The 26392-nt window shown below is 41.1% G+C and overlaps 1 protein-coding gene across 4 annotated transcripts in view; it reads right to left on the bottom strand.

The window, feature by feature from the left end:
* Positions 1–26392, bottom strand: part of ADGRL3 (adhesion G protein-coupled receptor L3) — a 490651-nt gene that overhangs the window by 130729 nt on the left and 333530 nt on the right. For all 4 annotated transcript variants that reach the window (XM_090139058.1, XM_090139055.1, XM_090139056.1 and 1 more), the window contains one exon: positions 14436–14516. In XM_090139058.1, coding sequence (XP_089995184.1) covers positions 14436–14516 — 81 coding nt within the window. The remainder of the gene's footprint in view (positions 1–14435; positions 14517–26392) is intronic.

Genomic DNA, 26392 nt, shown 5'->3' with positions numbered 1-26392 from the left:
GCTATGTCAGCAGTAATTGGCCAGCTCCATAATTGCCTTTTTCTTTTCTCCCAAACCAAAAAGATCATAGGACATGAAATAAGTATTCACAGGGCAATAAAGTACCACAGTGAAAAACCCCTCCACATAGCAACTAGATTTACTTGTGGAAGCATGAAATGACTAATCCCACAATGAGACCAAGGAAACAGAATAAAATCTGGTCTATGTATAACAAGCAATGGCTTCTTTTATCCCCTTTCCTGTTGTCAGGATGGAGCGGTCAGGAGCAAAAATTCAACACCACTACCACAGTTGCCAGTTCAGGGTCTGCATGAGAATGAAGGGCTCCAACCACATTTAGTGAGCAGACAGTGTAGCACTGATGCAGCACTATAGAATCATAGAATGTCCTGAGTTGGAAGGATCATCATGTTTCCTCACAGGACCATCAAAAAATCAACCCGTATTTCAGTCTTACTGCTGTGACTGCTGCCCCGGAGAGCCTGTTCCATGTTCACCATCCTCTGGTGAAGAACCATTCCCCAACCCCTTCAACCCTCCCCTGACACAGCTATGTGCCATTCCCTCGGGTCCTGTCACTGTCACAGAGAGCAGAGCTCCACGCTGCCCTTCTGCTCCCTATCAGGAGCTGTAGCCATCATGAGGCTTCCCCTCAGCCTCTTCTGCTCTAGGCTGAGCAAACCCAGGGACCTCAGCTGTTCCTCATACATCTTACCCTCCTTCGTCATCTGCACAATCCTTCTTTGGACACTCTTTAATAGTTTTATGTCTTTCTTATATTGTGGTGCACAAGCCTAAACACAATGCTTAAGGAGAGATTGCACCAGCACAGAGCAGAGTGGGAAAATCCCTTCCCTTGTTTAGGTAGAATATAAACTCCTCAAGAGAAGCCACGTCAATTGTGGGAATACAAGAAAAACTGTTCAGAGTAGAGCAGCTGTGGGGCAAGATAAACAGCATGAGAACCAAGGACACCTCTAGAAGAAGAAAGAACGTCTCACGGCTCTGACTGTATAAGCGCCAGCACAAACGGTTGAAGAGTGTTTTGTAGAATGCTCTGTAACATGTAAAGGTAAATGGGAAAGTTGTAGGGGTGGATGGGAAAGCCAGAAAAAGAAAACTTGTGAAGGTATATAAGTGATGTGAGAACTTGTAATAAACGATTTGGATAATTCACATCTGAGTCCGTGCATCAGACGCTGCAGTCAATGAAACCAGAAAGCTGAGGTAAGGACTGTCTGTGTGACCATGCAGAGGCCCTGCATCTAAAACCAAGGCCTGGAGGTTGTGTTGTGAGCAGAAAGCCCCTACTGCTAACAGAGACTCAGCTCCTGCCATTCTCCAGTCTCAGGCCTTCATTTGCTCCAGTAATGAACACCTCTGCAAAAATAGTTGTAGATTAGAAAAGGAATTAACCTCCAAGCAAAGGAGAAGCTTAATTAAGCATTGCTCTAACAGAAAACAGAGGGGAAGTAGAGGTTAAAAAAAAAAAAAGAGAAGACAAGACAGCTGCATAGACTTGATTCCAATTTCCCCTCTTGTAGGTCATTTTACCCAATGTAATTTCCTTTCTATATTTGGGCAGGTTTGTTACTGAGGAACTGCCCATTAACAGAAGGGGTTTTGTTGCTTTCCATTCACTCATACGTTTTTTTTAATGCTCTGCATTATGAGTCCTCCATCAAAAAAGCAAAACAGATTTAAATTAGACTTTGGGAGTATGCCATTTCATAAACTTCTCCCCAAAGAGCTTCAGCTAATTAAACAAATGATTGCAAAATACTCACAGTGTCAACCCTGTCAGCTTATATGCAAAATATCTACTCCAAGCTGCAGTTATTTAACCAAACACAATGTGGAGGAGCAATGTGCTTTAAAGATAAGCACAAGCCACTGGCCATAAGGAGGCACACACTTTGTAAAACTGTGGGTGGATGATGGGGCCAAGGACTTTGGATATCCCAGTCCATGGCCTTGGGAGTTAGCATGCACAGCTGCCTCAATCTGCCTAAAAGGGACAGGAGCAGAAGATACAGGGGGTCAGGTTGACAAGGAGACTTTGACAGACTGAAAAACATTAGTGATCTGTTCCTCTCTCAACATTTGGGCTGAGTTCCGTATCACTGCCAAGAAAGCAGGCAAGGAGCAGTTAAGGATTCTCAAAGAGAATTCTAGATTTTTGCTGTTAAATTGAAGTGACTTGGTGTGAAAGCTGGGAAGAAGAGAGTCAGTAGGAATGGCTGCTGAGAGTGGGAAAGCAGGAGGGTAAGTGTTGTGTTATTACCATGTGCGTAGTTGCTGGAGGTAGCAGACCAGCAGCTGAAATTCCCAATTGTCTTAAGCTAAAGGGTTGGAGGAGAGCTATTTTAAACCTCTGTATGTGTTACGTATAACGCAACACAGGCATTTAATCCTTCCTTTTCCAGCTCATCTAGCTTTCCACCACTCCCAGCTGCGTGGCTTGCTCAACAAGCCTTCTGCACTCACCCTCTCCCAAACCCTGCAGTCTGCTGTTATTATCTCATACCTCTCCCACTGGCCCCATCTCCAGTCCACACCCCGGTAACACGTCACCCCAGACAGGTCAACTTTCCCTACATCTCTGTGTCTCAGTGTTCCTGCTATTTTCAGCACATGCTGCCTTTCCCTGAGAGCTTCTGCAGGGTCTTTTTGTCTGATCCAAATCTTTCCTCCTCACCTGCAGTGATGTTCCAGCTTCTGCTTCCCCTCCCAAATACTTCCTGAATGCAAAGTAATCTCTTTATCCATTCCATTTCCTTCTTTACAACACATGTTTCCAGCACGAAGTACCCGCTGCCTCCCAGTACTGACTACTACTTGCCTTCCCACCTCTCTATCTACTCTCCTCCTGTATTTACTTTCCAAGCGAGTGAAACTTCCCAAGGCACCTTACTTCCTATGCTCGGGTGTGCACAATGAGGTATAACGTGAATTATAACAGCTTTACTAGCAATATGCAATATTAGCTTTACTGAAGCCCTGTTATGGGTCATAGAATCCACTGTACAGGATTGGAGCAAAAAGCACTGTGTCCGTGGTCACCCAAGATGCTTCCAAGGACGCTGTTCTTCTTGCATCAGCTACGTGCACTGCTCACGCTGCAGGGTATGTGAGCACTCGGACAAGCTCCTACCCATTCAGCCCTCTGTCTGGCTGTTTCATGCCTTGGCAGCATTATTAATGAGAAAGCAGTTTGGAAAGCAGAAACTTGGTTCAGAACGTTCCCTTAGGAAGAATGCCAAGATCCTTCCTTGTTTATTTTACTTGTTTTGTAAACATTTTTATAATACTCATCAATACAGTCTGTATAGCATATTTTTTTTAAATACCCAGCATGGACATTATTATCTTCCTTGTGACTCTGGCCTTTTCTTTGATAAAAGACACAGAAGTGAATGTATTATGTTGCCGTTTTACTTCACGTATTGCGTTGTGTACTGCTTGATTATAGGCTCTTAGTGAATCAACCTAACATTAAATGAATCAGAAAGTACCTAAATCACATAATAGACACCAGCACTGGAAATGGTCAGGAAACAGGGATTAAAGATGAATGTTCTGTTTACATGATCAGAACACATTAAGGCATGAAAAATGCTGAGAAATTCTTCACCGAACATGTCTGGTAAAAACATTTAGCTTCTGCCAAGTTTTCTCTTAGCCAGGCTGGTTCCAGATCCCTGCTGCTAAGCAAATTAGAAGTTCAGTAAATAAATTCTGTCAATTGTTTGATTTTTTCACATTTTCTCTTGAATTCTCAAATTCAAGCTTAATTTATGTCTTTAAATGTGACCTACAATCTATGGAGTCTCTAATCAAAATGGTGCATTAACCACGTTTTTTTTTTTCTTTTCTCCTTAACTTTATCAACCTACAGAAGCTAGCTTGCATAGTTATTATCACAAGATATTAACATAATGTACCTTTCCCTTAGCAACAGCTATAGTATCTGGGGAATGCAGCCCATAATAATGCAGCTTGATCCAGAAGCACAATAAAATATAAATAAGCTTGTTACACTTCAGTGGCACACAGGATTCCATTGCAAGGGGCCTTCATGAATTTAGAAACCTCATCTTCTTTCTACTCCCAAACACAGATTTTGTAAAGGAAGATTTATGAACACGTATTTCCTTTTATTCCAGAAAATGAAATGTAATTGTTTACTCAGTATTATTTTGCTGCATGTCTACTGCTAAATTTGTGGGCATAATAGAGGCACATGCACATGCACACATATCCGTGCAAAGCAGCACTCTTAATGAAATAAAGATGAAAAACCAGGATGTAGAGAAAAACAGCAAATCTAAAGAAGAGCCTACCAGGATAGCATCCATAATTGCGGTCATTTTTTTATGAAGAAAGCACTACCAATTTTCTCCAGGAAAAATAAAGCTGCAATGAAGCAAAGGATAAACTTGCTACATATTAGCATACTTAATCTAGAGCTGTCTGTTCATAAAACTCCCAGTGTACTACATTTACAAAAGGAAAAAGGTGAAAGCCTGTCCGTCCCTCAGACCACACCCATATAAGAGAAGAATTTCATGCAAACTCATATCCTTAGCTGAAGGCTGATACGTTTGGCTGCACTAAGAGTGTAGCCTGAACACAGAGCTAACATGTACAGGTGTCCTCATCTGGGTATGGGCAAAGTCTTCTTCTTGCCCCATGTCCATTTAGTTCTCCCCATCCCTGGCAGCTCCTTGGCCAACAGCCCCATGGGCTGGATTGTGCTCTCATGTCCCTTGGACCTTTAACTCTCATAACTAATTTTACCAACCCAAATCTCTCTTTCTCAAAGGCAGTTGAGATATTTTAAATACTGCTTTCTGAATGTTTGCAGGGAGAATGAACTCCATTGAGCCAATTTGAAGGCAGTAACAAACCATTAGGATCTAGAAGATAGCAGTTCTTGTCTTCTAAGCAAATATCATAGTTATCATGCCAAATTTACTTGCCTGAAAAGCTTAAATAACAAAACCTCTTAACTGAGAGCCAAGACACAATCTTAACAACAAGGCTTCGTAATGCTTATCTGTTAATCAGTATTTAGCATGCATTTACTGAGACTGAGATTTCCAAAACACCTTTTCAGGAGCTGGGTACCCAATTCATTGGAATAAGTCTCTTTTTTAACAGATTGTAACACGTCACTATAATTCTCCTGCACAGAACAATTAAAATGGGAAAAATAAAAACAATTCACTTTCAGGAAATTCAAGAGCTGAACTGGACTCTAAAACCAAGCACGTTAGAAGGAACTGGAAAACTGACTGTGTGGTGAAAGTATCTTTTCTTCCAACTTCTTGTTGGAGTTTCTGATTCCACTCCAAACAATTCCAAATGCCAAATGCTGTAGAAAACCACTACTGTTTAGCAACAGAAAATCCCACTGCATAGCTCCCTGAAGAGCCACCATATGAACACAAAAACTCATCTTTTGACTCAATGCTGTCAACAGCATGTGTGAATCTAACATGATTTGCTTGTATGGGAAACTGGTCGACTTTCTAGGGACGCCCAGCATGAGTCTGATGAACTTCAGTGAGATTACATCAAACTTGATAATGACTATTAAGATACTTCTATGTTTTATTGGAAGGCAGCCACACTCCACTAGAATAGCCCAAGTCTTTACCAGCTGACTTTCCTAACTTATCTCATACTTACATCATTTTTTGTCAACTAATTTGCTACCAACAAATGCAGTGGAACATAATTTATTAAAAGGATTGAGCATGTTTTTTCCTGACCTAACTCCATATCACAAATTTTATTGAAACTAACCCCAAACTTACATTACTTTTGCAAAGGGGAAAAGATCTTCCAAGGGACACTGAATTTTCTAGAAGCTCTTGTTGGTTCCTAAACGCTCTAATATAACAGCAACATTAAAGAAAAAGTAGAAAAAAAACAAAAAACATTTGCCAGTAGAAAATGCTATAGATGTAACACAATATTCCACCACTTCAAATATTTTAGCATACGTGCCATTCAGAAATCCAAGTTACAAGTCCAGGAAGCATTAATATTTTGTTAGGTAAACACAGCATTTATTATCTAGTCTAAAAATAATTTTGTTCTGGCAATGGAAAACTCTACCAGACACTAAGAAATCATCTGCTACTATAAATAGTGTTAACTGGGTAATTTTTCATCCAGATTTATACTCAGTGAAGAATAAAACAAACACTACCTCTTGTAGCTGCAATGGAATAAAATCTGTTTTCTAATCAAGTAACTGCACCAAAGTACTGCCACATTAGGAGTGGCTTCCTAACCGTACTGCTAACAAACTGTCTTCCAGCTTCAGAGCATCAATTTGTTCACCCCTGGAATTCTCTCCTGCTCGAACAAGGCCGTGTATAAAAAAAAAAGTCCTATAAGCGTATAAAAGTTCTTTCATAATGAGACTTACATCTCTCTGACCCTTGGAATTTTAACTTCTTGTTAAATATCCACAGGTCCTGTCCAGAACAATCCCCATCATCCCCCTATACCACTCTTTAGTTTTTCAGGTGATGATGACATACTTCACCATGTACATAATGGAGCACTTCTACAAGCAGGCATTACATGATGTAAGAAACAGAACCTGGCAAACGACGCAAACAGCATGGCAGATATAACCTTTCCTGGGCTACACTCTTCAACGGTGGCAGCAAGTTCCTGTAGGAAAGGTTATCTCAGTTTGTGCACTTTTTAGCATCTCTGAATGGGCAAAATGAAGACCAGTTATGCCTTCCAATCAAATTGCTACAGACTGATACCATTCTCTTCTAAATAGACAAGCGGTTTTGGAATTTGGTGGACCTGAAATTTGATCTTGTGTATGATTTATTTGCTATCTTCTCCCATTACACAAATATAAATATAACAGACATTTTTTTTCTGCAGCCCTGAAGTGATTCAGAATTAATACCAGATGACAAAATGGACTGTGTACCAGGAGGGGAAAAGTTACAGTAAAAGCTCCTTCCCATTAATGGGGCCATTCATTCATAAGGCCACTATTCCACAGGGAAGCTGGACATAAATTATGGATTTGACATCTAGTTATAGACGATTATATCTGACATAATGAAGTTATAATGGAAGGAGTTTGCACATTGTTTGGTTATTAAGTGCCCATTTCTTGTCCCTGCACCAGGTGCAATGGTGATAGGCCATACAAATCATCCAGAAGAAATGCCAAAATGGGCTCCCTTACTGATAAAGCACCACACATGTTTATTAATTTAACAGCTTGTCTTATGTCTCCCCCATCTGCTCATTTAAAACAGTTATTTGCCCTATAAATATTTCAGAAAAAGAAGTGTAGCCAAAAATTAGTCTGGCAGAAAATGAAAAAAAAAAGTTTGAGAAAAGTCTCATGCTGTAAGCAGCGTTGCATTCATTTTCCACATTGAATTAGTTTAACAGCTTTTTCTCAAGCTGGTAATAGGACATTCACTTTGGATTAGTGATGCTTGAGGGTGTACTGCCATGGCTGGCTTTGCTTTCCAGCTGTTACCACTGCTGGGCAGGTGAGAACCTCCCCCACTGATAGTGAGTGGCACGACTCAGTACACTGGAAAATGAAACCCATTGTCAAAATAATCTCCTGGGTAGGCATCTCTGTCCACTTTGCGCAAATCAGATCGTACTGTATCTTAAAAAAGCCTAAAAATAAAAACAATTCAAGGCATCTTGAAATCACATGTCATGCTAATCTCCAAAGAAAAGCTCCTATGCAAGGAAGCAGCTAGTTGGTTAAAAAAAAAAAAAGCAAGTTAAAATGCATTTTTTTTTAAGACTTGTAGGAATAACGTAAAAGGTGTTAAACATCACTCAGACTCCTTCTTCCCTTCAATTCCTTAAATATTTTCAAGTGTAAATACTTTGAACAGTTCCCACCAGCATACACGATTTAGCACTCCTCCTTGAGAGACTTTGTTAGCTCTGGCTTTCTGCTGGAGAGAACGCTGTTATCTTATAAATAAACAGCAATGCCCTGAGGTCCTCCTCTGCTATGAAAACACACATTCCAAAGAAATAAGAGCAACAGTTCAACACCAGAGTAAAAAGAAATCGGTGAACAGCATGCAATTAACTTTCTCTGACTATGGATTAGCTACAGGACATAAAGAGAGCCTTGCTGATCATAACAAGCCAACAGGAGGACTCTTGGCTTGCTGCAAGATTTCCGGGAGCTCTGACCACTCTGGATATGATGTCAGTTATTATCACTCATGATACCTAGATGAGGAATTTATAAATACTGAGCACGGCCTATGTTCAAAGCATCTGCTTGCTTCAGGGAAATCAGAATACCCAGGAAGATGGACGTTTCAGAACAAATCTGAACTGTGACAACAGATTTTTGAAGAGCTGGGAAAAGCATCATATACTTTTATCAGAGCTCACTCTCCATTATTTTCACAACTCTCTGTCAGTACACTGAGCTGTTTAAAGACTCATCTCCAGTGCAGAAACTGAAGCCTTTGAATGAGCTGCCCATCATGACAAAAAGTTGAGTTCAAGTGAAAAATAAATAATCCAGCAAATGATTCTATACAGACGTCTTCAAAGTAAGACAGCTTAAAATTCACTGCACACGTAATGCTCGCAGTCATGGCCAAACCTTTCCAATGACAGTGGCTTTACAGTGAGCTTACTGTAAATGGTCACCTTCAAATAACTGGTGAGACACCAGTTCTCAGATGAGAAAATTCTGCATATGTTCCTCTTGCTTGCAATCAATGAGTGTTTATTCCCCAGCTCAGAAGGAATGAGATCCTGCGGTGGTGTGCACATAGTGGTTGTAAAGGAAAAGCCCCAAGAGCAGTCACTGTTGGAGAAAAGGCTGTGCAAAAGCAAAGAAAACAATAGGAGAGAGACAGATGAAGAGTGGGACATCATATAGCAACCCAGCATTGGATGGGGACAAAGGAGTAAGCTCCCAAGCATGGGAGACCCTGAGCACCATCGACTGCACAGTCCCATCATGGCTCTAAAGTGGTGAAATAGCCTCTCACTTGGACACTTCCTCCTGAAATACGGCAGGAAAGTAATTTTGCCTTAAGAATCTGAAAAACGTGTTGCTGTAACTAACCCTAAAGGGAAGGAACAAGGTTAAGTACAATTGGGACCAGGAAGAAAAGCAGAGGGACACCATAAAGGACTCCCAAGCTGAGTAAATTAAGGAGGCTTGAGCAAAAATGGAAAAATCCTGGAAGGAATTAGGAGATGTCTGGCCACCAACAGCTCTGAGCAGAAACATCCAAACAGCACATCTCTCTCGTAGCCCTGAAAATGGGAGAGGAAGGCAGGACAGCGGGTGTTTCAGGGCCTGGCGAGCATGAGACACGTGGCTCTGTGCGTCGGCTTCAATTATCACAGGAAGCGCCACAGGGCCTCACTGCGCTGTGTCCCCCTTTCTGGGTCTGGGAAGGAGTGCTGGGCTGTGCAACCAGCCCTGCTGGTAACCGGCTGTCACATCTTCCCACATCATCTGCAAAACCAGCGACCTTCTCTGGGACCTTTGGGAGGAGGATAAAAAAGGCCCAGAATGTGTGCATCCCAAAACCTGATCTATTTTTGGCAATAAGATTTTGCAGTGCTTCTGATGCTCAGGAGCATCAGGTTGACTATTCCTCAGACTTTGCAAATGTAAAGAGGAAGAAAAATGATAAAGTGGGCCCAGCTTTTGAGGGAAGGATTCATAAAGGGGTATACCGCTGAGCTGGAAAGGAAAGAAGAAAAACAGCAAAACCTCTGCTTGTCTCCCTGATAGAAAATCCAACAGGATTTCCTATAGAAAGAAATTCTGTGCCCACGGTGGCTGAACCACGTAACTGAGATTTAAAAGAAAACAGTCCCGATACTTGAACTGGGACCAGAACAACCTCCTGGCTTGAGAAATACACATGGAAGGGTGAGAACCTCCCATCTCTCCTTTATTTGCTATATATTTGTAGAGCTGGGGAGCAATAAATGGTTTTGCTAATAATTTCATGTTTTGGAAACACACTGACTTTAAGTGTATCAATCTCCAAGACAACTACTCCCCTTGAGCTTTGACTTTGAAGGAAACCTTTGCAAAATGCTAGCTCAATGGGGGAGGAGAGCTTCTTGGACTGCCTAGTTGTAAAAGCCAGGCATATATTTCATGTTTAATATGACTCCACATATACACCCAAATCTGCTTCAATAAAGCTTTACAAATAGTTTTAGTGTGTGGATTCAGAGTTTAATTCACTCTATCTACTGTATTTTAGTACCTGATGGAAACTCAGTCCAAATGCTGAACTTAATTTATTGCTATATATGATAATTCCATGAAATTCTTTTCTAAGGCAGTGTATCAGAATCACCCTTATCTGTGAAATTCCTTGCTATTATCAGTAACCAATGACCCATTTTTAAACATAGGTTTAATTCTCAGCCTATGAGATCACAAGTATAACTACAAGAAAGGGTTTGGTGCCATAGTACAATGATTAATGGCTACAGCTCAGTAAGACAGGACTGCCCAGCCCAAGTGAAAGAAAGGTTCTTGGAACACTATTGGCTACCCATGGAAGACAGGGAACAGAGCTCACCAAGGTAAATAGATTCTCTCTGTACACTAGCCTCAAAATGGGAAGCTCAAGAGGTTGGAGAACAGCCCTCTGGAAAAGGGATCTGAGCATTCTTGTTGATGATAAGTTTGATCTGAAACAGCAGTGTACCCTGTAACCAAATGACTAACCATACCGTGGGGTGCTCCAGACCCAGCACTGCCACCGAGCAAGGGGAGGGGTTGTTTCACTCTGCTCTGCACTGTGCAGCCTCACCTCCAGCACTGGGTGCAGTTTTGGGTGCCACAATACAAGAAAAACAAAAAAACTATTAGGGATCATCCAAAGGAGGCCTACAAAGATGATTCTATGATTTCAAAATCCAGCCACCAGTCCTAGCTTGCATCATCATTGGGACCATGCATGATGAAGACACAACTGCCCCTTTGGCAAACCAACGGCATTTTACTTGTATTCAGTGGTCCAAGACTTTATCTACCCCTGGAATCATTCTGCATATGGACAGCGTAAACAGGTGAGTAAAAATAATGCATCTGAATCATCAGACTGAGAGGAAGTATAAAAATAATGGTTAACACTGCTTCATATATGGAACTAATTTGAAAATACCCTCAAATTAAAAAAGGGGTGGGTAAAAATCAGCGTCTTGTTTCAAATGCTGATACAGCACCTTATTTCTATTAAGTGATTTACGGTGTCATTACTGCATTACTATACAGAGCAGTGGCTCAGAGTAATTACCCTGTAATGTATGATGACACTAATGTACTAGTAAACTACTGGAGTTTATACTCTATTCAGCACAAGCATCAGGACTCTGAAAGGCAGGTAAAAATGCGCTGCATGCATAAACAATGTGGGTAAATGTCACCAGCGATAAAATTTTTAAAAAGGAGAAGGAAGAAGCATTTACAAATAAATCTGCCAGCTGAGAATTGCAACTGCATAGACCCATAGCAGCACTAAATCTGTACAGTTTTTAATACAGGAAGGAAAGATGTTTTTATATCCCTAACCTGGCTCAATTTTCATTTATTACAATTAAAACTGTAAGGTGGCTATCACCTATGTTCTTTTTGTCACTTTAACTAACAACACTAACCGGTAACTGGTGTTCAGCTCAGTGCTAGGAAGAATATGGAAGGGAAATGAAGGGCATCAAAGCAACTAAAGCATTTAGTGATTTATGTTCACTGTTGTAACCTGCTACTCTAAATTTGAAGTCCCAGCTATTGAAATTGTGGAGAATCAACAACTGCTTCACGATAGAGGTTGTTTCGTCCTCCTTTTTTAGAAAATACACCTTGTGGCAATGGGATAAAGCTTGAAATATAATCTGAGTGTGTCCCATAGTCTCAGAAAATGTAGCCCAAAAAAGCCACCTCATAACTGCTACATACTTAGAGAAAAAACAACAACAACAACAACAAAAACCCACACCATGATTTTTAGAACGTCCTAATGGATTTTGGGCACTGAGGCTGGAAATGAGGCAGCACATGCATAGCTAGATGTCCCAGGGCCAAAGGAAAGCCTCGCTCTTCCCCAGGAGAGAGTACCAATTACCATATTTTTAACACCCCCCCAGACACCAGCTAATGGATTGGCTGCCTCCCTGGTTCTCTTCCATTAAATTACAAAAGGGATTCAAGTCCTTCTACCAGCATGTGGCACCAGCAATATAATTCCTTCCACACTAAGCAGTCCTTTCTTTAAAATGTCTCAGTTGGGGGGTGGATGGCCCAGTGGAAGCAGTTAATGCAGCAGTTTATGTTGAACAAACTCTATTTTACCTTCTCTGCAAGTGCTGCAACTGTTCTGCATGATAGACACTGCCCTGCTCCTGTTGGCAGTGGCATTCATCTTGCAGAGGTAGCTATGACCTCCCAAATGGCAGATTACTGAAGGTTTTTGATAATCCTTAGCTCTTTTACCTTGGAGAAAGTAAGGCACAGCATCATCTTTGCTGTTGTTTCATTCTCCTTGCTGTTTCATTCCATATAGGCTGCTTCAAACCCCATGACAAAGATGTACACTGACCTATTCTAATTAAGCTCTGAATCATTACATTCAACATCAAAGTAAGATTTGAGTGAGAAGGTGCTGAAATTCCTATCTGTTTCTGCTCTATTGGAATGCTTTGCTAAAAAATCTGCTTTGGCTGGCAAGTTTTATTATAAACCTTGAGGTTTTCGAGTAGCTTAGAATAAGTTGACAATCTCATATGTGTCAAATCTCATCTTTGGGTGTTCCTCACCTAAAAATGAATGGAAGCTGTAGACTGCCAGGACACTGTACGTGATTGATCTGACTCACAACAAGCCTAACTTCGGAGACAGCACCGTGAATCCAGCATCATCTGCCCTCCAGAACATAGTTCTACCTCATAGAGATGCAAGAGGAACTACCAATAAATAATTGTGCTGAGGCTGGTTTTGTACAGCAAGAGTCAATTCCTTCATTTTCATTACTTCATCAGCTGAGAAAACACACATTCACACTTACAAAGGGAAACAAACGTTTACTTGATCGAATTACAGATCAAGACGCATGGATGGTGATGGAAAAGCTCACTTGAACTTAAGACAGCCTTTCATGCCAAGTGCATTAATGGCATGCTTTCATTTAGTCTACGAAGTCCTTCGGCTATTGGAGGTGAGGGATATGTTTGCAGTTGCAGCTGCAATTCACTGACACAAAGGTTGTTCTGTCTCTGAGAACATTAGAAATGCACGAAAAAGTGAAATTTAGAGGACAGATTTTTTCATATTATGTAATGACAGTGAGCCTATCCAGATTAATCTTTCATTAACATATTTTTCAACCATATACTTTTAGAGAAACATACCCACACAAACACGCTCTCAGCCTTATAGTGCTGAAGCAGAACAGCATAATCACTACAAAGGACAAGCCCATATCCTTCTTGCCACTGCAACACATTTTGAAGGGCAGGAGAAGGGAACAAAACAAAACAAACAAACAAAAACCCCTAATCTATAGTGTTATCTGCCTGCTAGCACACTTTGGCTGCCGCATTTTTCTCCCATTCCTTTCTTCCATAACACTCCTTGTGTTTGTTGTTCCTACACATTCCTGAAGCTGATCAAGAAATCTCTTTGTATGCTGCTTGATTTGTAGCAGTGAATGCATACTCTGGGTCTCAGCCCATTTCCCCAGGCCATGGGGAAAACAGTGAGGGTTCATCACAGTGCAGCTAGATGAAGATCCTCTAGATCAGGCTGAGAAATCAAAGGTTCCCTTTCATATCACCTTATTTTCACAATTCAACAGAGACACATATCTTAGCAGAGCTACTCTGGGTTCAGTCCACATATATTAGCTACTAATCAGGTAACCCAAAACTGGAGTCATTCTCTGGAGTTACCATGTCTCTCTACCAATTTTGAAAAAATCCTTGATAATGATAGCATGGATGGATTCCAGGACTGAACTGCTGCAAAATACCTATGTACCTTCACTCACCTGAAGGCAGCCGAAACATGCTTTTTTGCATACTGCTACAAGCCCCCCCTTGCCTGTGCACTACAACTAGAAAGGAAATGCAGAATGCAGAGGGCAAGAACTGAGGTTCACGTATCCCAGAAGTGAACTAGTGGAGAAAGCAATGTGACTTGTGAACAAAACAGTATACTCAAAACTATGTAATGTGGCACATGGGACACAGTTCTCTCTCATACAATACTTCCAGAGGAAATTATTTGCTCCTGAGCACTTGGATGAAGCATGCTAACTGCAGCTACTCAATGAACAAATGAATGATATACACTCATGTATTTGGCCCTTTCACAATGCACATGCATGGAGACTGCACCTCTGACTCACCCTTAGATGGTGGTCGCTCCAGATCCGAATCGAGGTGGATTGGTGGGGCAATATAGGAAACCTGCCCATGGTGAGCCTGCCCTGTGGACAAATAAGTGTTTTAGTTGCGCTGTTTTCTACAGAAATCTATTAGGGTATAATTAAACATACAACATTTTTACGGCCCAGGACTCGGAACAGGTTTGTATTTTTTCTAAAGCACATTTTTCACGTGCACTAATGTTCAAAAGGAAGATGAACTTCCATTTTGTAAAGGCATCTACCCAGAACTTATATCTGTTTTACCATGTACATTTATGTACATTTTGCACAATGTTCTCTTAAGAGGCCATATGCCACAGAAGTCAACCAGTTTCACAAAAACCCATTCAATGTATTAATTTCACTCTAAGAGGCAAACTAGTACTTCTGCATCACAAAAATTTCTGAAGGAAGTATGGTATGAAGTACAACTGCATCTGTTTGTCCCATCTGCAGAAGATACAGACACTTCTTTGTGGAGCTTAGCATTGCTTTCACCTGAATGGAAGCTTTTCAGTTCTCAACACTGCCATGCAGCTTCCCAGTAGGTAGAGACTCAATTCTTCTCCAGTAATTTGGAAGTAACTATATCAAGAAACTTTTATTTATAATAAAAAACATGTTGTTATAATTCATCTATTTACTGTAACAATTTACAGGGTTGTTAATCTCTTTTTCTAAACACGGAAAGTTAATGACACATAGATTACGATAACAGCTAGAGTAACCTTCCTGTTTCAAGTAATATTCGTGCTGCAATAAAAGCAGTTGATTCCTCTTATGAGGCACATTCCAAATAATTAATATGGCTCCCTGTTGACACTTGCTGTTGTTGCTCCAAGCAATTTCCAAGCTAGCATCACAAGCAGCAGAGCAGTGGTACACTCTTCAGGCTTCTTTGTAATGAAATCCAGGAATACCATGAGAACAGTATGCTAGTGCACATAATATGTTGAGAACGTCTCTTCAGAGGTATAAAATATTAATGGAAAAGGGGGACGAGGAGGGAAAGCATGTTTGAGTGGACAGTATATATTTACTGCTTTACACTGAGGCTGACTTAGATAATTTGCATTATTAGCCATACAACAACTGGACATTATTTAGGTTTAAAATCTAATGACACACCATAAATTCTATATTTGCTTTTAAGTGTTTTAACATGGGAAATTTGCTTCAGGCAAACCCATAGCTAATAATGAGTTACCCTGCTTTCCCCTTCTCGTTTCCATGTTAAAAATCCATTTAATGTCATTAATGAATACAAGTCATCATCTAATAGCTGATTGGTTCTGCAGTGGAAATAGGCAGCCTGCTCTACTCCATGCTGCTCAAAGTGCGGATCAGTGTCCTTATAACTATGCAACAGGCTTCTCATTTGCTGCATCCCAGACACTACCAAAATGCAAAATAACTGAGGTTGGAAGAGACTTGTGGAAATTGCCAGTCCAATCCAGGGACAGCAAAAGTTAATTGCTCAGAACTGCATCCAGTTGGGGTTTGAAGATTTCCAAAAGGAGGGACCCCACAGCCTCTCTGGGCAACCTGTGCCAGTGCTCAGTCACTTGCACAGGAAAAAGAAAAAAAAGAAAAAAAAGAAAAAAAAAGAAAAAAAAGGAAAAAAAAGAAGAAAAAAAAAAGCAGCTTATTCTTACAGAATCACAAAGGAAAAGACTTCCAAGATCATCTAGTCCAAATGTCAATCATTATGTTCAAATGGAATTTCTTGTTTTTCATTCTGTGCCCACTGCCCATCACTGGAGGCATCTGAAAACAGTTTGGTTTTGTACTCTTTATTCTCCACCTCTGCACTCCAATCAGGAACCTAGGCACAACAATAAGATGCCTCTGGACTACACCTCCTCCAAGCAGAACAGTCCAACTCTCTCACAGAGAAATGCTTCAATCCCTTTATCATCTTACTGGACTGGTGCCAGTAAGCCCTTGTCTCTCTTGTACTGGGAAACCCAGAACCAAGCCCAGAATCCAGGTGCATCCCCACCAGTGCTGAGCAGAGGAGCAGGATCGCTTCCCTCAATCTGCTGGCAATGCTCTGCCTAATGCAGTCCAGCATTCTGGTGGCCTTTTCTGTCCCATGGGCACATTGCTAGCACATCTTTTTTCTTCCCCTCATCAAGTCTTCTTGGGACCAAGTGATCCCTAATACAAAGAATGAATAATTTTACTGTTTTGAAGGCTTAGGTTGTAGTAAAGAAAACACATGCACAGTATAAAAGGCTGCTAAATATCTGTGAGTTTGCTTAGATATTCATGATTCAGTAATAACCACAGAAGTTTATGAATGTTTTATAAAAGCTTTTACCTAATATGGAGGAAGCAGTAGCATCAAATGCTCACTTGTGACAAATGAAACAAGTTGCTGAAAGCTTTTATCTACTTGCTGCTGATACAAAACATACCTCTTCCAAAAAGAAGACTCCTGTTAGACAGTATGCTTTTCAAAATGCTAAAAAGATCAAATTTTGAGTTTTAATACTCTATATAAAAGCAATGCATACAACACCTGTGCTTCATTTTCTGGGCATGAATACCAACAGTCTTGAGACTCATCAGTCTTTCCATAGGAGAAACAAAATCTCTCCAGCTCTCCACTGCTATCTGTGGCCCTCATGCATTCATGATCAAGATTCCTTGCAAACCTCCTTGTTCATCAACAGAATCACATTTTTTCTTTGATTTTACTATTACTGGCAATGGTGACATCTGAGGGGGTTGAGGGAAGAGAGCCAAGGGGTGGTGGCTGAAGAAGGCCTCAGCAGTAGGAATGTTGCACAAGTACACAGAGGAAACTCTTACGTCAGGGGACAAAACTTGATTATCAAAGTAATGAGACCTTCCAGATTTAACAGTATTAAACATTTTCCCAATGACTCAAAGCATCATAAGAGTACAGAATATCACAAGTTGGAAGGGACCCATTAGGATCACAGAATCCAACTCTTGGCTCCACACAGGACCACCCAAAATTAAATAACACATTAAATAACACAACTCCATTGAATAACATAATTTTACCTAATGAAACTATGTAAGATCTTGAGGATGATGTCACTGACACAGCTCAAGTCAGTCACAAAGACTGACAGAACAAGTTTTTCAAAATTATACCAATTCCTGTCCATTTTATACGAGTTTAACAGTTTTGGATGCTTACCTCAAGACTCAGCTCTAGGACTGAGCATCCCCAGACAATCCCCTCTCTCCAGCTATCACAAGGAAACACTTGGAAAGGAAAATGTGTAAATCTTATAAAAAGAGGGTAGAAACACTCAACCTCTCTTCAAATCCCCTGGTCCTTTAGCTGTCTTCTGTGCATGCTAAGTCTGCACAGCAGACCTTGTAGCACCGTAACGTGGGACACGGGCCTCCTGTGCTCACATGACCGTCTCTCAGTCTATTAAGCTTTGATGTTCACCTGCACATCTATTACTTCAGAAGTCTATTTGATCTCACTCAAAAGCCTGAAGAGCTGCCCACAGGCTAGCCACTTCTGAGCTGTTGCTCGGGTATCTGTGCCTATGGGAGAGGAAATAGATGGTTTCCGGCCCTTCCCAAATTTTATGGAACACTCCAAAAATAACTGCACCTCTTCAAATTAGTGGCCCAATTTTAATAACTAAAAGAAGAAAAAGAAGAAGAAGAAAAAAAGCCTATTTCTAAAAAAATACCAAAGGTCAAGATGCCTCTCTTGCTGATGGAAAGCTGGGCTTGCCTTGTATTACAACAGCTTGCGTGGCCCTCTCCAAATCCCACTCTGACTATAACCATCTGGTGTTTCAGCAGCCGGCTCTCAGGTAAAAAAGTAAACAGCAATCAAATGTAATCATCAAAGTAACACGTGATGAAGTTGCCAATTTTGTATCTAATTGCTTCAGTCAGGCTCCGTTTCCTTTACTCTTCTTGCCTGTGAGGAGCAGCCGCCACCATGGCCTGTTCAGTAAGGCGGACAGGAATGGCTGACGGCACGGTGCCCCTCCTGTAAGCAACAGGAGAAGGGCAGAGAGGCCCTTGTGCCATGTGATCGGCTGAAAAAAAGAAGGCTTAATGCACAGAGTGCCACCATGGTTTGCTCCCTCTCTGCTGCTTTTTTGCATAGTGTGCTGCAAGGATTCAGCCTGGCCAATACTGCATAAACATCAAAAATGCTGTTTTTGCCAGTGGCTTTCATGCTCTCACTGGCACGTCCAGTCAGTCAGCACCGCTCAGCTCTGCTCCTTCCTGCTGCAGCACAAACTCTCAGGTGAGGCAGAGCGAGTGCTGAGTTCGGCGTGGGCACCCCAAAGGCCCTGCTTTCTGAGTGCGAGGGCTCTCTCTACACTCTGTAGCTGCCATTTTGGCAGTGAAGTACGGAGGTGGCCGGTTAAGTCCATCTGGTGACATGGCCTCCCTCAGGAGGAGGAAACAGAAGAGATGTCTGCAGACTGAAGGAGCTCACCATTACGTTCAGGTCTGACATGTGAGAGATGCAGAATCTTGGAAAGCCGCGAAGTTACAAAAACAAAGATACTGTTTTGTGAGGAATGCAGGAAATGTAATGGCATGGCCCGAGGGATAACTTTGTTAAAGGATCTGGATGCTTACAGATACAAAATAAACATTCACACATCTTCAGAAATCTGCCCTTAAGTTATTTTAGTCATCTTCAGATTTCATGATAATGAAACCACAGGAAAAAAAAAATACATGCACTAACAAAAAACTAGCAATACAGCAGTCTTACCTGTTTGCACATAAAAAGGCTTCCCCTGTTTCTTTTTGGAAACATACCTAGCGCTTGTGCATATGACAGTGCAGACTTCCCTCCCAACCCTGTTCCAAGCATCCAGTGCCTGGTTTTCTCTCAAGGTGAAAGTTCCCCCTCTCGACTGTCCCCATCCATGGGAGATCACTACAACACGTTCTTTTTCTGTCATGTCAGATTGCATCACTTGCTCTGTTTTCTACCCATTTTCCAGCCTCCTTTGGTATGTTTTCACCTTCCATTGGCTCCCTTCTATTTTTGAGATCCTTCTAAGACTGCCTAGCTAAGTCTTATTTCACACAGAATATTTCATTTAATTTTGTGCCTGCAGCTCTCACGACCCGGAGTTCCCTTACACTGCCTCTGTCTCCTACATGCTTTCAGCACCTTCAAATACAGCCACCTCTGTGGACTGAATTCCTCAGTCTGTTTATCCATTCACTTGGATTACTAATGAGTAAGTTAATAACCGTGAAACCGCACGTTAATTCCTGAGACTTTGATTTCAGTTCTCCACCTCATTTTTTTTTTTTTTTATAACAATGGACTGGACACACACCAGTTAATTTGAATACGCATGTTCTAAGAGAAAGTCTCAGAAAACATATCAGTAGTTTTACCAAAATAATTACATATAAAATTTCATTTCTACACTGTAGCTCTCCCCTCCCAGCTGAACAATTCAATTTTTAAAAGCAATCTAGTTTGTCTGGTATGAGCTGATCTGTAAAAGACAACATTACTTTTTGACCAAATTTCTGTAATCCTTCATTAACAACTTTTTTTTAAAAAGATCTGATTTATTATCTAGTTGAAGACTGCACCCACTTTGTTGGATTGCAATTTCCAAGATCATCACCCTTATCCTCTTTAATTTCAAAAATTAGTACATTTTTCTTGTCCTTTTTTCCTCCACTCATGGGTCTTTTTGAACAACATAGCATGTAGGCATATCTAAAAACATATGGAAAGAGAAATTAAAAAGCTGCAGGCTTGCTAACAAACTCTACTTACATGCCATTAAACAAATTTCATTTAGACCTATTACTCTGCATATATTCAAACTTCTCCCAGCAGCCTTTTTACTGCCTTTTATCGATGATTATCTTTGCTAAACATCATTTCCTCACTGCCCACCCTTTTCCATTTTGCATTAAAAGCTTTCTTTTTAAATAAAGCTTTTATAAAGCCATTCCCTTCCTCAGACATGTTAGAGTTAGCACTGATTCTGTCCGCTGCTTCATTTACTCACAGAATTCATTGGAGTTTCTTTCTTTCGTCTGTACATCACTCTTTCATCTTTCAATGTCCTTTTAACTCCTTAGGGTTACTGTAACTCATCCACTCTCTCTTCTCTCCCCCTCAGGCTTAATTCCCTGTCCTTCCCTCGAAGCCTCATACACTTTTGAATACAAGAAAACCCTCTTTTCCAAATGATGCTCTCTGAGTACATTAGCGCTGCACATTTGCCATTTTGCCTCTTGCATTTCATACCTGAAATGATTGTGAGCTTAAAGCAACTGCAGAGGAAAAAGTATGGTACCTGTGAGCAAAGCTGCACAATGTCTGTGGGCAGGGCAGGAATGTGAGGAGCAGCTCTAAAACAAGGAGGATGGAATCCCTGGCTCCACAACCATAGGGTGGGCAGGTGGTGGCTACATGCAGACAGCTTCTTGATCACAGCTACTTTATGCACTTAGAGGTTACCAAAACCAGAATTTTCTGGATAACCTACAAACTGTGCTAAAGAGGGTGCTCCTGCACAGTTAGCACAATAAGCAAATGTTTCTTCTCCAATTCCTTGCTTGTCAGGAGTGAAGTTACAGCACTGCAACTTCATTCATTGCTTCTGAAGCTCTTTCAAAATGTACATAATTGCAGCTCTCTAAAATGTCTATATTGTGTAGATATATCTTAAGATAGATACACGTGTATCATGTATCTTAGCTTCCACATATAATACAAAGTCTGAGTGTAGGAGATTCAGGACTGTACTTTTTACTTTTCTTTTGTTTAGTTGCTTTTTGTGGTTTTTTTTTTTGTTGTTGTTTGTTTTGTTTTTGTTTTTGTTTTTCTGTTATCTCTCTTTTTTTTTTATTTTTACTTTTGTTGTTTTTGTTAAATGAAAAATCTACTTTGATGCGTGAATTACACTACTATGCCTTCCAATGATTTTCATGAGGAATCAATTTGCAGGAAAGAAGAAGGTGGGTTCTCACCTCCCTGTAGCAAGACGCAGCTGATTTTCCCAGTACCTACCAATGCAACATAGGGCTGTCAAATGCAAACTCTGGAGCTGAGGAAGAAACCTCTCTAAAGGAAGCAGGGAGAGAGGTGAGTTGGGTGATGTTTAGCTAAGACCCTGTCATGCATGCATCTCATGTTTTAAAGTAAATGCAAATCCACAAACAACGCCTGGCAGCATATGTGTGAGCAGAAAGCATGATAAAATAGGCTAATCTTTTCTGAGGATGTACTATTCTTGCTTTGAATCTGTCACAACAAACAGCAGCCTTAACCATGAGGGAAAGGAAATCAAAATGGCCTTTTTGGCCATTTGACAGTCATTACTTGGGTGGCTCTAGGCTAGCTGAGTTTTTAGAAGCATTCTGCAACTGAGATTGGAACTACATACAAAAATGTTGGCAAGAACAATGCCAGAAGAATGGGTTAATGACTGATTATTACAGCAGCTGAAGCAATTGGAGACTTTTCACTACTGGCAGCTGCATACTTTCAAGAGAGTTTTTAGGAGTCAGAAACTCAAGACACAGTTGAAGTCAGGGGCGAGGAAGCTTCTTCAAACCACAGTGAGATTCTTCCCTTTGCTGTGCAAATGTTGTAGTTTGAGTTCTGTGTTTATATGAACCTTACCCCTCTGTTGAAGACTTAAAACATTTGTTTTAGAAGGGCTTTAGCTTTGCAGACTCCAGTACGTGTCCTAGAATTTATCCTGCCTAGTAAACAAGGGGGGAAAGAAGAAGAAAAAGTGAGGAAATACTTCACACATGCTGTTATAATTAAAAAATATTAAATACCTCCTATCTTCCCAACAGAAGCAGCAGGTGAGGGAAGGCCCCCTCCAGGTCTAACTTTCTCCAGAGCCTGAGGCAGGGAGCTGAGCTGCATTTTCTAAGATCTGCTCCCCAACTGCTTGCCAGCAGGCTAAAAGAAAGACAGCACATCATATTACTCTTCTCTTGCCAGATGTGTTCATCATGTTATGAAATATGATTTACTTATCACCTGCACTGGAAACTGGGGAGGGGAGAGTGATTTTGGTGCAGATGAAACCAAGGGGTTTGGAGCAAATATAATACTCAGAGCCCTGGTGGAGATGAAAAATATCCATAAGCAAGAACTGCCCAGAGTGGGTTTAGCAATGGCAAATACAGCTGCACCTCAGAGGGTTTTCTTGGCCACCTCTCAAAGATTTAATCTGATACGAGGAGTGCTGTGCCAGCTCTTACTGTCCTTACTCTGTTCTTTTCCCAAAAGTCAACCAGGAAGTTTTCATCTGCCTTAATGGGCTGTGGATCAAGTCCAGCAAAATATGCCTCGTATGGGGCTGAAAAGACTTGATACAGAAAAATTTGGAAGAGTTTTTGGTGGAAACCTAGCCAAAGCCATCCAGTCCGTCTCCTGCAGAGGCAAAATAGTTCCTTATGTTGTTTTGAAAGGTATCTCCTCAAGGCTGCCCACTGCTTCCTCCAAGGTACTAATCAACAGATCTTGCTGTCAAGATTTCATCTTTGTTTTCCCTTTCTTGGAGGAGGGATCCTAATGCCTTCCTGCCTGAGATGTTTCTGCCTTATTATTTTTCCTCTTGCTTGTTCTTTTTCAACACTTCACTTTTTAGGGCCCTGCCCTTCTTTGCCATGCTCTCAGTAGCACTTGTATTTACTCTCCCCACTCCTACTATCAGCATTTATTAAAAAGGACGCAACTTCACATTGTAGCTAACTAATTTAACAGTGGTCTTCACAGGGCCATGGATTTCTATGCCCTCCCTTGCAGCAGATCTGGCAACTAATGCAAGTACAGATCAAGTAGAGCTGATCTGATGAAAAAACAACCCACCGAAAACAGTAGTAATTAGTTTTCTGCTGGCTCAAGGAGCACATCCAACTCATCCTGACATAGGAGCAGTGTCAGAGCCGATACAAAGGCAAGGGTAAGAACAAAAGAGCCAGGGTGAGGGTGGAATGGGGACAGCTATCAGCCTCACTGTAACATAAAACCACACCTGTGGACAGTAGGAACACTGTATCTAGATGCTCCCTCTGTTCTCACACAAGACTCCTTGCCCCAGAGACTCCCACCAGTTGCTTCCTTTCTTTGCCACCTTTCAGACAGCTTTTAATCTACCCGCCAGTATAATTTAGAGCACTATATCTCACTGCTCCAGGTCAAAGGTTTTATTGAAAGCCATACATGTGACAGCATGCTTACTCCTCGCATATAAAGCCTACAACACAGCCCTATCTTTCTGTTATTTAAGCTGCTGTTGTTAACACAGGAAGAGGAGCAGTGGGGAAGAGGAGAAATCAGGCAGTAGTTCTTGCTACACTGAGCTTGAAGTTCAGCGGCAAAGCATCCGGGCGGGTTGTCAGAGAAATCAGTGGAGATGCTGGACTATATGGCAGGAGACACATTTGAAGCAGACAGGTAGATGTGTGACTCACCAGCACAGAGAGGGTAATTGAAGTGTCTTGTAGTTTCAAATATTGTGAGATGTGGTCCAAGAATTTGTCACTCTCACTTTCTTCCATTTGTGACAGCCTACAGCAGATGTCCACTTCAATATGCTTTTACTTTCCAGTTTATGTTTTTGCTTGCTTAGCATGGTGTCCATCCCCACATCATACCTCCCTAGTACTACCTATATCTCCGCTGTGATCTTTTTTCCTGCACCATTCCCTGAGCAGGTAAGATCTCACCATCACTCACCTTCTGTGTCAGACACATCTTTCCCCAGGAATCCATGATGGTAAGCCTCCAAGGAACAGTTTCAGCATGCAAGGCTGCTTCTCCAGCTCCTCACATGCATCCACTCATCTTTGCTTAATGACCTCCATCACCACACAACCACATACCACACTAACTTCAACTCTGCACTTTCTGTGACTCAAGAGTGACTGCAGCCCAAATGGGATTGCCAGACAATAAAGAGTTACAGGAATCTTCTTCATTACAGGTATTTTTACCCACTGTTGTCATTAAGAAAGTGCAAGAAGATGAGTAATTTGTTTTCAAAGAGGGTCAGCACACCCTAACTTCATTAATCACTTCTTTTGATCTACCACAGAAGCTCTGAGACAAGCAGTACAGCCTGCCTGGCTCTGCTTCCAACTTATTACCAAGCTTGAGCTAAACTAAGGTGCAGAGATGTTGCAAGAGGGGATATACTTAATCCTACAGCAAGCGATTGAGCAGGAAAAGAGATTAACACTAAAGAAATTAAATGAGAGTGGGTATTTCCTCCATTAACTTAAAACAAAACAAAACAAAAAAACAAATGAACAACAACAAACAACAATAATCTAAGCCACCTCATTTTTTTTTTCTTTACTTCTATCTTTTTTTTCTTTTTGAGATAATATAAGTTATGTCTCAGCGTGAAGGACATGGCTGCCTGTAGAGAGATTTTGACAACTCCCCTCTGAGTGCTAAAATGCTGTCAGCTGAAAAACCGAGCTGTTTGGGCAAATTGATCCAACTCTGACAGACTTCCTCTCTGTTTTCATGTTTTCTCTCTCAATCAAAAACCTTCTAAAGAAGTCAAGTTTGCAGATCCATTTGGAGAAAGGGGAAAGGAGGGGAGATCACCTACCTTTGCAGCACAGCTCTTTAACCTAAATGTCAGGACAGACTTGCCACATGGAGGGGAAGGTCTCAAAAATCTCTTTCAGCCTCCCAATTGATGTGCTGTTCACAGAAAGATGATTTCTCTAACTTGTGTATAGCAACCATAAATGGCCTTTCTGAATACAGGGCAGAATCTATACATTTTGCAGTTAGACAGTAACAGCATAGGGAGCTGAGATTTTAGGCCAGGGTTTATCTTCAATGCCAGTAATAGGCAAGTAGCTAGAGCAGGTGCCCAAGACAGCTTGAGATTTCTTCAATAATCATTAGGAATAATCTCCCCCTTCCTCAGCCCTAAGAAAACGAAATCTGAGCATTTTTAAGCCTTGTCCCTAGCTGTGAATATATCTGTAACCTTTCCGCATCAGTGACAATTTTGAATACAATTTTTGATGGTCAAATCCTGGGAGTACTCTTACCACTTTATAGCAAAGATTAAGCATGCTGCTGTCACAGTCAGTAAAAGAACATCTTTTCATATTGCCTCAATTGGGTACTCCTGAAATCCCTAGTCCAGCACGGTGAAGCAGTGCCAAGCAACTTAAAAGGGTCTTACAAAGTCAACTTGGGGCATTGTTTTTGCTTTCTTTTCACCTTTGCAATAACACACCTTTACAACCTGACTGCTGTCCTGCTCACTGGGTGCTTCTCCACAGTTTTTCTAGAAAAGTCTCACAGAACAGTGATTTTTATTTCTCGTTCCACTTCACCCACTTGTTGTCAACTCAGCTAGGGGAACCCTATGCTCAATGTGACCAACTTTCAAAGACTAGTTTTGAAGATTTGTGCACTAAAATTGCTTATTTACAAATTCAAAGAAATCTAAAATCTGTAGTGTTAACAATGACGGTTTTAGTGAAGCTCACTACTGACTTCATAAACATTATGTCCCCTTCTATTGCTTCACAAAGCCAGAAACAACACGAGAGGTTTCACCATCTGCCTCCCTCATTCTGCCATCCTGCATCTGCTTCCTACAAGGACAATAGATCCTTCCTTACAAGGCAATAGATCAAAAACTACACAAGCCCACCAACTCCAATGCACAGAGCATAGGTCCATATAACAAACATCATTCTTCAGAGATGACGTTTGTTTCATACAAGCTCAAATCCCTTTTTTTTTTTTTATTATCAGATTTTTTAAATTTGGAATTCAAGCTTCTTCAACCATGTGTCTAGATTATTCTTATCTTAGTTCCCACGATGTTATTGTAAGGCCTTTGGATGACAGTTTTGATTACAAGTCTGCACACTTCCTAGAAAAACACAATCCTGATTGGTACTTGTTGAATAATGCATACTAA

Source organism: Phasianus colchicus, chromosome 4 (assembly GCF_987193195.1).
Source record: "Phasianus colchicus chromosome 4, bPhaCol1.hap1.1, whole genome shotgun sequence".
NCBI classification, from domain to species: domain Eukaryota; kingdom Metazoa; phylum Chordata; class Aves; order Galliformes; family Phasianidae; genus Phasianus; species Phasianus colchicus.
This window is presented reverse-complemented; position numbering and strand designations above follow the sequence as displayed.